The sequence below is a fragment of the Myotis brandtii genome, unplaced genomic scaffold (genome assembly GCF_000412655.1).
Source record: "Myotis brandtii unplaced genomic scaffold, ASM41265v1 scaffold483, whole genome shotgun sequence".
Lineage (NCBI taxonomy): Eukaryota > Metazoa > Chordata > Mammalia > Chiroptera > Vespertilionidae > Myotis > Myotis brandtii.
In genome coordinates this window covers 1,806,399-1,817,886 of record NW_005368456.1, presented here as the reverse complement: position 1 = coordinate 1,817,886, position 11,488 = coordinate 1,806,399, and the positions used below count along the sequence as shown (strand labels likewise).

Below are 11,488 nucleotides of genomic sequence, written 5' to 3'. Positions count from 1 at the left end.
CGGAGGCCGCCCAGCGCGCCCAGGGCGCAAGGAATCGGTGTCCAGCGCCGCCTCAGTCCCCTTCGCTGCGGGCCGGCCACCTTGGGGCCGGGGGTGCCTGTGTTTTTGTCCTGGGAGAGGGGCTGCCCTGGTTTCTCCCCCGCTCCGTGATCTGGGGACCCACAACAAACCCACGTGCGCTCGGCCACCAGGAACCCTGCTTTCTCCACCGCACTGTCTGCCAGGAAGGGTGGGACGCCTTGCAGCGGCGGGGTTCCTTCGGATCCCGCCTGGTCTGTTCAAAGACCAGGAAACTGAGCTTCCCGGCGGGGGTGGGGACACGGGCACCATAACAAACGCACGTGCGCCCAACCCTGGGCTGCCAACCCTTAGGAGCCGCCCCGCGGAACCCGGCCGTTGTCTCAGCCCCAGGATAGAGAGCAGCTCTGGGGGCGCCACTTGCTGGAGGAGGTCGACAAAGACATTTAAAAGGTACCACCTGGGCGTCAGTACAAACTGCCAGACTTAAAAGGGAAAAACGAAACAAGAAGCAGCTAAGAAAAGATGACTGCAGGCTGAGTCTGTCCCCGGTGGTGGTGTTTTTACTTGATGTGATCCGGACAACCCCTCATTTCCACCTCACGGAGGTTTCTTAGGGATGGGGTTGAATTAAGGGTCTGTGGGTCCCCTCCCGAAAAAGACCGTGCCTGGTACACCCTTGTCCCTGCGCTCCGGTGGGAGGGCGCGAGCACCTCTGCAGCCTGCGGAAAGAACGGTCCAATTTAAACAGCGCCCAACGTGGTTTCATTTGCGCTTTGCTTTGTAGGGCCATGTGTCTAGCCTGCCCGGGTGTCATTGGCCCCTTTTGACTTGTTATGCATTTTTATTAGCAAGGCCAGCCGAGGCCTCTTGTACGAGGTGGGGGCGCTATTATTTTCAGTTCGATTAGAGTTTGAGAGAAATTCCGAGGTCCTGGAAGAGAGGCCTCTCTGGTTTGTTTTGCTTACATATGCTCAGCTCCGCTTTGCAGATTTTGGTTAATCAGACCTGTTCAGGCAGCAGCAAGATGTTTGGGAGGATGAACTGGCCTTTTAGGTGTTGGTGTTGGTGCAGGAGTAAACCCTGAAGATTGTGGGAGTGGGAATGTAGGCACCACTGCTTCCGTGTGCTTGCTGAGACATCGGGTTGTGGCTTCACCTTGGCTAGTGCCGCTGGAGATGGACCTGTCTCTGGGGAGAACTGGGGATCCTTCAGCCCCACACCACTTTCACTGAGAGTCTGGAGAGCATCCAGTGAGCCCTCTTATTTTATAAGTGGGAAGTGGAGACCTGTTGAGTTCAGCCACTTGTCCAAGATGAAACCGAAATCAGGACAGAGACAGGACTTGAGTGTGGGTCTCCCAACTCCCACATTGCACACGGCGAGGCTGACAACTAAAGGCAAAACCAGGATTCTGTGGTTGGCTTAAAAGGCAGTGGCTTTAGGCAAAACAGAGTTAAACAAAGAAAGCAATTCAGATTGAAAGGTGCACCCTTCCATTATCCCTTTCAAGAGTTCTTTATTCATTGGAGAAAAGGATAGATTTAGTAATTCCTTATTCTTCATCTGGCCTTTCATAAGCTTAGTTATTTTTCTCTCCTGGCTGCCCCCTCCCTTCAAATTGGAATAGGGCCAACTGTGGAGACTTAGATGTTTTGCTTCTCATCCCTGTGCCAGAAGGCCTTTGTTTGGGCATAAGCATGGGCTGTTGACACCAGCCCTGCCGGGTAGAAAGTATCTCTTAGCGTGCTTCTCCTAAGCCACTTGTGGGAGAACAAAACATTTTTGTCATTGATTTTATTTAATTTAAAATTTTTATGAGAGTTCCATGTAAGTAGCTGCTTATTTTTGTATTTGGCATAGAAGATGTTGGAAAACCCAAAAAACTTGGAGTCTGGGTTTCCCTAAAGCTAACATGCTGTTTTGCCCTGTCCCTGTTATTGCCTGGCTACATTTATTTATTTTCTTAGGGTTTCCAGGGTGTGTCTCATTTTTATGGTGATTCCACTGGACATAAGGAATTTCAGGAATCATCTGATCAGACCCTTTTATTTTTTAGATAGAAAAATTGAGGCCCAGAGAGGAGGAATCACTTGCCTAAAGACACTCAGCAAGGTGTCTGCTTTTACTGACTCTTTTTTAAAATCCTTACCTGAGGATGTGCTTATCTATTTTAGAGAGAGAGGGGAATAGAGAGAGAGAAGAGAGAAGAGAGAAACATCAATTGTTTGTACACCCTCCCCACCCCACCTCCCCCCAGAAGGGGGATCAAACCCACAACCTAGGTTGTGCCCTGACTGGGAATGGAACCCGCAGGTTTTTGGTGTATGGGACGATGCGCCAACCAACTGAGCCACCTGGCCTGGGCTAGTGCCTCTCTTTGCGTAAAGGAAACTGTTGCATCAAAGGAGTTTTTGTTGGTATGGCACAGTAAAGTCAAAGTTATGATGGTTGTTATAACAACTACCTTTAAGTCAGATAATGAATTCCTTAAGGATTCGAATAGGCTTTGGTTATTAAACAAAGCCATAGATCCCAATGGTAGATCTGGTGAGGTTATCATTGGGGATCAGTTTTCTTTAGTGTTTACTAAATGGTTCACTTTACTCTTGCTCTGGGCTCCCACAGACTCCTTGTTCCCAGTAGGGAGCTGCTTTGAGTATAATTATAAACCAAAAGGCAGCAAAAACTCAGAAGAGAGAGACCCCACTTAGCCCTGTGCTACTGAACATCTTGGGCCCTACTTTCCTTCTTTGTGCAGTGGGGGTACCTTCTGCCCAGGTTCAGTGAAGTGGAAGATGCTCAGGCCTTAGAGTCTGAGGAGCAGGTTTGAGTCATCCCTTCTCCCCCAAGTGCCTTGAAAACCATCAGGCTGCATCCACATTGTATAATGTGAGGGAAAGAACATGCATGTACCTCCTGTGGTTGTTGGGAGTATTAAGTCATGGGACTCATGTTTAGGACTCTTCAGACCTCTTGGCAGGCTTGGGTGCTCCCCAGCTTTTTAAGTGGCAGAGAATGATAGGCAAAATAGCCCCGGAGGGTAAGCCCGGTGCTCAAGGAGATCCTACCTAGTCACAAAGAGGTATGAATGTTTGCCAAACTGTTAAGTGGGCTTTGGGTAGCTCTGAAGTGCGTGTGACTCTAAGGTAAAAAAAAAAAACTTAGTAAAAAACAAATCAAAAACAAAACCAGAGCTTTCAGGCCCAAGTGAGTGAGACCTAGTCATTCCATTCATTCACTTCATATTTACTGACAAGCAGGTGGGTTGGGTGGGGGTGTCCTGTGCTCAGCCTGGAGTTATAAAGAACATGACCCATTCTCTACCCCACCACCCTTGCTCAGGACACATTTTGGTCATCCCTTAGAAATTGCCTTCAGAAAATAGATCTCATTTATCTCAATATTGACCTGGGCTGTGTGTGTGTGTGTGTGTGTGTGGGGGGGGGTGTTCCTTTTTCTTCATGAGTCAAACAAGAGTAGGTGGTAAAATGAGAGCATGGAAGAAGGAAGGCTTCAAAGAGAATGTGGCTTTTTACAAATGGGAGGATGTGGTAGCATTAAAAAATGACAGCAATAAATCATTAATGAAATTCATAGTAATCTTCTGGAACATTAGAGTCCTGAGTTTTCGCTCAGACCTGATGTCAGTGATTTGTTCAATAAGAACTGAATTGAGGGGGGGGGGGCGGGAAGCATTTTTCTTGCTTGTCTGCATGTATGCTACATGTGTTCTGAGTCTGGTAGAGGTACTTTTCACGGGTGTATATGTAACAGTAACATAGTTTCACATAAAATACTGAGTCTGGTGGATGGGTGGATGTACTTTTCATCGGATTATATGTAACAGTAACATAGTTTCACATAAAATACTGAATCTGGTGGATGGGTGGATGTACTTTTCATGGGATTATATGTAACAGTAACATAGTTTCACATTAAATACTGGGGTATTTAATGAATCCCCATATACAATTACTTATCCACATCTTCTCTTCTAAATCATTACTTGAAGGGTCAGGTTAGCCTTCAGAATTAGTTTGGTGATTTAGATTTTGTTTATCATTCTGATTATAAGAACAAAGCATGTCCATTGAGGACAATTTGGAAAAGTAGAAAAAAAGTATACAGAAACAGAAAAAAATACCATTATTTACAGACAATGACTGTTAACATTTGCAATTTTCCTTCTGGTCTTCTTTTTATGGATTTGCTTTTCTCTAAATGGTTGAGAGCACATTGGATGTACTGTTATCTCTTATCTCTTGCTTTTCTTGCTTAACCTTTTCATATGTACATCAGAGTTTACATCTGCATTAAAGCTGTGCCTTTCATTCATCTCCAAGGTCAGGTGGAAGTATTTAATCTTTTCTTGTGGCTGAGTAGTATTCTATTGTATGTAGGTAGCACATCTTTATCTAATCATCTATTGAAGGACACTTTGTTTTCATGTCTTGGCCACCATGAATAATGCTTCAAAGAACATAGGGGGTGCATATATCTTTGTGAATAAATCTTTTCAAATTTTTGAGTAGATACCTAGAAGAGGGGTTGCTGGGTCATATGGTAATTCTATTCTTAATTTCTTGAAGACCCTCCATACTGTTTTCCATAGTGGCTGTACTAGTTAACATTCCCACCAGCAGCAAATGAGGGTTCATTTATCTTCACAACCTCTCCAACACTTGTTATTACTTGTCTTGTTGATAATAGCCATTTAACAGGTGAGGTGGTATCATTGCAGTTTTGGTTTGCATTTCCCTAATAGCTAGTGAGGTTGAGCATCTTTTCATACATTTGTTGGCCATTTGTATGTCTTCCTGGGAGAAGTGTCTGTTCAGGTCTTCTGCTCATTTTTAAATTGGACTAGAGGCCCGGGGCACAGATTTGTGCACCGGTGGGGTCCCTCGGCCTGGCCTGCGTGGATCTTTTGGCTCTCTGACATCCCCTGAGGGGTCCTGGATTGTGAGAGGGCACAGGCCATGCTGAGGGACTCCGTGGGTGCATGAACAGGGCCGGGGAGGGACAACGGGAGGGCTTCAGGGTGTGTCCGGCCCATCTCACCCAGTCCCGATTGGCCGGACCCCTGCAGCAAGCTAACCTATCAGTTGGAGTGTCTGCCCCCTGGTGGTCAGTGCACATCATAGCGAATGGTCAAACAGTCAAACAGTTGGACACTTAGCATATTAGGTTTTTATTATATAGGATAATTTGTTCATTTGGCAAACACAAGCCAGCCATTTTTACTTTAGAAGAAGTCGTAAGTCTAAGGTGGAGGGGGAAGGGATCTGCATATGGCCTTGGGTTTAGTCCTGCCCTTGTGACCTCCAAAAACTTACTTCAGCACCCCACTTTTCAGTTTCTGTATGTGTTAAATAAACAACTCTAGGGTCATTTATTAATTCATTACTCACATATTCAAATGCCCACTCCAAACCAAAGGTGCATAAAGACAGCTCAGCTTTTAGAAGCTCAGAGTATGATGGAGGGTCAGGGTAACAAGAGACTAGTTGAGGATGCTGTGGACCCAGCGGAGGGCAGCTCCCACCCCTGGAGCAGCGGGAAGGAAGACTTCTTGGAGGAGGGCCACTACTGGGTAGTCAAACACCTGTTATTTTTTCTCGATTGTAATCGACTCTGAGATTAACATGTTTGTGAATAATCAGATAATTTCCAAAGGATAGAATCCTAAAGTTAGAATTACTGAGACACACTTTAAAGGGTATTATCATTTAAAAAAACTTATAGGCTTAGTTCCAATTACATATAAAGTCCCAAAGTACCTAAGTGTTATACATATCTTGTGGGAACAGTAGAAATTAAGAGCACAAGTAATTTAGGATTTAATAAATGATCCCCGGTGTAGACGTGGGCAAGGTACTTAAACTCACCCCCTTGCCTCACTGGGCCATTGTAAGGTTTAAATAAAATTATAGCTGAAGAGTCCAGGATAGTGCCAGATATACAGGAAGCACTCAGTAAATTGTTATAATTGGGATTTTCACAAGTGGCAGAAACTTTTGGTCCTAATATTTTTCTTACCACAATACCAGGCAGAAAGTTAATTAAAATGGAACCTCCTACCAGGTGACAAATTGAGAGAGAAATGATCACTCACATGATACATTATTTACAAAGTCTTATTATGGAAAATTTCAAACATACAAAATGGTGTAATGAATCCCTATGTACAATCACTTATCCTCAAGAATTACCAAAACTCACGACAGATCTATAAAACTATACTCCACCCAGATTACTTTGAAGCACATTGTGATATCAGCTCAGTCATAAATATTTCACTGAGTCGCATGATGTATATTTGAGGTATTGTACTGCTCCTGGAGCCTGTCTCTGCTCCCATAAAAACATATTTTTATTGATTTCAGAGAGAGAGAGAGAGATAGAGAGAGAGAGAGAGAGAGGGAGAGAGAGAGAGAATGAATTATGAGAGAGAATCATTGAGTGGCTGCCTCCTGCTGGGGATCTCCTAACTGGGGATTGAGTCTGAAACCCAGGTATGTGCCCTGACCTGGAATCGAACAGCAACCTCCTGGTCTATAGGTCGATGCTCAAGCACAGAGCCACAGAGCAACACTAGCTGGGCCCAACCTGAGATCTTCTTAAGTTTCACTGCTCAAGTGAATTTTCCTGCCTGATCCCGTGTCCCAAAGAGACAGGGTAGAGGGAGCACTGAATTTAGTCAGGAGACCTGATTTGCAAAAGGGCTCCACTCCAGTTGTAGGCTTTTGGCAAGTGACTTCTGAACTTCTTTGAGCACATTTATAAAAATTTGGTGAGGATGAAATGAAGTAATCCATGTGACAGCCCAGCAGCTCCGCATTAGTTGGGCATGAATTGGACATGGAACCAGCCTCCTCTCCCTCAGAAGCAGACTGTCCACATGAAACTGAGCTCACAGACTGATGGCCCCTCCTCACCAGGATGCATTCGGGTAGTGTTGTCACCGGTCACTCCATCCGAAGATGTGGTCATGGCTCAGATGAGTGCCTAGCATGCCAAGCACCCCAGGTTTTCAAATCTCTCTCATCTCCTCTCACTCTGCCCCTTACCTCTGATTTATGGCTGAGGGCAAGGAAGCCCGGAGAAGGTAGGGCCCTGTCAACTGCTTTTCATCCATGAAAAGAGACAGGCTCCCCTTGCCCATTCTAATTTAGATGAGTCTTGGTCTCTCCTAACTCACTGTTGTACCCACGTAGGATTTTTTGACTCAACTAACAGAAAAATGTTGCTTTGATTTAGTAATGAAATCAAAGCCCTCTCTTTAATCCACCAGGACTCTCATTATGTGAGGGCTTGCAATGTGAATTGTGTTGTCCTGCTGTCGCTCGCTGGCTGTGTGGCCTTGGGCAGGATGCATGTCACCTTGGGCATGCCACCCTGGGACTCAACTCTCAGCTCTTTAGGCCTTTCCAGCTCTGAGATCATCAAAAGGCAAAGGGCGAAAGATATAGGTCAGGGAGCTTTTTCACACACATAATAAATGAAATCTGTTTGCTTTCAGAATCTTCAAATAGGGTAAAAAATCACTCCCTCACCTTTTGCCTTCATCCCCCCCAATCCCACTTCTCTGAAGTGACTGCTGTTTACAGTTAGTTGTAGGCCCTTTAGCCCCTTTGGCAAGCATTTATGTTGTATTTATGGTTATGAGCAGATACATTTTAAAAACTCAGAAAATGGATTGCATTATGACTGCCACGTTACAAACTTGCCCTTTTCACTTTATCAGAGGTATTTCCATATCAGTGTATACATATTATTTTTTTCACAGTTGCATCACATTCTATATTATGGATGTGTTTGCTTCACCAGTCTTCTGTTGATGGACATGAGTCTATTTTCATAAAAATGTATTTCTAAGTGTACTTAGACCTTGGCCATAGAGAACAATGGTTGTAAGTGTCAGTGGCTAAATGAAGTCAGTCTATCAAGCTCTGGAAATGGTGGCAAGAGAATGGGTGCATGCACACTGAGGACCACACCCTGGAAAGCCAGAATAAAGGGCTCCCAGGAAGTTACTAAGAGGCTGACTGTTTGGATGGAAGACTATTTTTGGAGACAGGCTGCCTGGTTGGGTGCCCTTGGCTGCCAGGGCAAGAAATTGAGCTGCGTCATCGCTTCCTCCACTTTCCACTGTCTCTGGCACTTCCAAATTTGTTTCTGTTCTCAGGGTCACTGGGGACCTACTGGGAGGACTGGAACCTGAGTGAGGGAGGAGAGAGAAGCCAAGAACAGTAGTGTTTGATCCCAGACTCTGGAGAAGGGACTGTGCCAGTTCTGCTCTACTCTGTCAGGTGGTGCATACCCTTCTGGAGCGTTATATTTCCCGGGGTCCCATACAGATCATGATAAAATGAAGCACCCCAAAAATGGGCTACTTAGAAGCTGAGATTTCAGACACCATATTGGAGGTGGAATAAATGTGGAAACTGGGAGTTTCTGGCCTGCAGGAGATAAAATAAGAGGCACCTTCTTCATGTGGAAGAAGGATTCGAGTCACAGCAGAGTGGCTGCTGTGGAGGGGAGAACCAGTCCAGGGTGTGGGAGAAATTGCAGAATGGCAGATAAGGGAGAACTTGCTCAGCTGAACTGTCCAACCATGGAACAAGCTATGTCACAAGGCAAAGGGCTTCCTGTCATGGGTGTCTCCAACCAAAGTTGCAAGTGAATGTCTTTGCCCTCAGAGGATTCCTCTTTGCAGAAAGGTTGACCTAAAATGCCCCTTCCAACTTTGAGAGTCTAGGACTCTCTATAGGGCAAGAAGCAGAAAGATGCAAAAATCAGCCTGAGTGGGTGGGACAAGTTATGTACCATGTAACCGGAGTGCTTTCATGTGCTCTGGAAGGGTGAAACAAAATGGAAACCTTCAAAGGAGGCTCAAACATTGTTTCCCCTGGGTCTTGGCAATCCTCCCCTGTCTGTCCTTGGCTTCAACTCTTCTTGACTCTATATTCATAAATTATTTCCACAGGAATAAATATATCACACACACTTTAGATGACCAGGAAATCTGGCAACCAGAAAAGAACTACATGTCCCAGGAGGATAATTGTACATTTTTTTTTCTCATTACAGTCTTTCTAAATTTGCATCCATCTCCTGGTTTCCTAGCACAGTGCTGAGGCACCACTCAGCTTTAATTTTAGGATTTCTCTACCCTTTGCAGCCTCTGGGAGGGTCTCTGAGCTGGAGCTGATAGCACCCACCATGTTGAATGCTTGTCCCTTGTTTTTCTGCGGATGAGGAAGAGTCTCTTGGACCAAATCTTGGTGAGGGAAACATGGCATGTGTGCCTGGGCCTGAGGAGGCACTGTGTGTGTTCTCTCATCCAGTCCCCACGGCAATATTTGGTGAACTGATGTCATAGCTCCATTTGCAGTTGAGAAAATTAAGTTTCGGAGAAGTGTGATGTCTTAATTAAAGCTGAGTGACGTCTCAGCACTGTGCTAGGGAAACCAGGATATGGATGCAAATTTAGAGAACCACCCGAAGATTCACTGTTGCTAAGGAGTGAAGCTGGTATTGGGTGTGGTTCTTTCATGTATCATGTTATATAGGTTTTCTCACTGCTAATAGTACTCACTCCTTTGTGTCTGAGAAGAGCTTTGTCCTTGAGTTTCATTGGGGGCTTGGCTGAATTCTTATAGGGACTATGGAAACTTTCTATCATTCCACTAAGAACATATGAATGGAAAGAACTCAATGGACAGTCAGTCACAGGAATAGCAGGACATTTGAATCCAGCATATTTGCTCATTTCCCTTTTTGGTAAGGGTTATTTGCATCAAGCTTGGTTTGCCCCTCCCCTCCTTTCTTTTCTTTTCTTCCTTTCTTTCTTCCTTCCTTCCTTCCTTCCTTCCTTCCTTCCTTCCTTCCTTCCTTCCTTCCTTTCTTTCTTTCTTTCTTTCTTTTTTTTTTTTTTGCTTGCCTTTAAAACTCTGATACCCACTTGTCCTCATTATTTGGTTATGACTGGGAATAAACACTGGTAGTGAGCATGGCCACAGATTCGTGGGTATCACTGCTCGGCTACCTTTAAATGCTTTTGGCTTGTCAATGGAACTCAACATCAACATCGTTAAGGGTTTATCTTGCAGCTGTGCTCCTAGGCTCTTAAACAGTTTCTTCTTTTGTAAAGTTTATTTAATAACACTTTGTTTATCAAATATTTATCAAGTGCCTATTATGTGCTAGGCATTGGGAATAATTACATAAACACATACATTGCAGATATGCACACACATACTCAGTGTGTCTAGTGGGGCCTTGAAAGTTAGTGGCAGATAAATTTCCTTTCTCATCCGCTTCCTCTCTTCTCAGAGTCCTTCCTTTGTTTATTTATTCAACAAATGTAGAGTGTGCTCTGTAGCACAATGCTCATTTTTAGGACATAGACCCAAATATTCTTACAGCTCTGTTCCTTTAAGAGCTTAGTTGAAGGTGGACATACAGATATTAATTATAATATAGTGTGTTAAATTATGCTTGGGGTGTATGTAGAGATTGGGAAGAAGGTACAAGGAGTTTGGGAAAGCTTTCTGGAGGAGGTGATACCTAAGTTGGGTCTTAGAGAGCAGTAGCTGTTAGCCTCTGGGCAAAGGGCTTTGAAGGAGAAGTGGGTGCAGGAGCAAAGATGTGGGGTGAAGAATGGCTTGTCGTACGTGTAGGGGGATCACTAAAGGCTGATGTTCCTGGAGAGAAATACACAAGGAAAGAAGTGCTAAGGGATGAGGCTGGAACCATTGCATACATTATCTAATATAATTTTCATAACCTCTCTATGTGGCATATACTATTATCATCTCCATTTAATAGATGAGGAAACAAAGGCTGAGGGAGGCTCGGAGATTTGTTCATTCAAACAGTGAGTTGAGTGGGTGAGTTGAGGTGCATGGACTTGAATATATGCTTGCTTGCTCAGCGCCCCAGCAGTGCCTGCAGAGGCAGGTTGGGAAGGTTTGGTTTGCTGGCTAAGGTGCTTGTTCCCTCTCTATTAATCTATCAAGGGTAATACTCTTGCTGAATCCTCTTTCTTCCACCTGGCTCATAGTGTTTTCCAACTTACAGTTAAATTGGAATGAGTGGGTCTGGTGTTGAAGCCTCTTCTGAGTCTTGGTTCTAGCGTTTACACTCCTTTTCATTTAGAAAACCAGTGGTCCAGAAATCTTAAAAAAAAGAAAGAAAGAAAGAAAACCCCAAGCCTTTATGTGCCTAACCATGTGTGATGGGAGAGGGAGAAGGTTTATCCACTTTCTTAAAAGTTCCAGGTTCATTTAGTAGCCCAGGCATTACCTGTAAATCCCTTAGTTCAGAGAAGCCCTTTAGGGACTGGAGAGGAAGCAATCAGTGTGGGTTGGAAGAGTCTGGAGCAGGTGGGACTTGAGCTGTCTCTTAAGGATGAGTAGGATCAGAAAGAAGGAAGGCCTGACAATGAGTAAAGTTATTCTGT

The 11,488-nt window shown here is 44.6% G+C and overlaps 2 protein-coding genes across 6 annotated transcripts in view; one reads left to right on the top strand and one right to left on the bottom strand.

Moving 5' to 3' along the window:
- Positions 1-345, bottom strand: part of LOC106727822 — a 13,976-nt gene extending 13,631 nt beyond the window's left edge. For 3 of the 4 annotated variants that reach the window (XM_014547756.1, XM_014547755.1, XM_014547757.1), the window contains exon 1: positions 171-345. In XM_014547756.1, the coding sequence (XP_014403242.1) occupies positions 171-330 (160 nt within the window). In that variant the 5' untranslated portion in view covers positions 331-345. The remainder of the gene's footprint in view (positions 1-170) is intronic. The other variant, XR_001364076.1, reaches the window with a different exon arrangement.
- A 49-nt stretch (positions 346-394) lies between these two features.
- The window catches only part of ST6GAL1 (ST6 beta-galactosamide alpha-2,6-sialyltranferase 1), a 120,777-nt gene continuing 109,683 nt past the window's right edge, over positions 395-11,488 (top strand). For both annotated transcript variants that reach the window (XM_005876276.2, XM_005876277.2), the window contains exon 1: positions 395-471. The gene's annotated coding sequence lies outside the window, so the exon portion shown is untranslated. The remainder of the gene's footprint in view (positions 472-11,488) is intronic.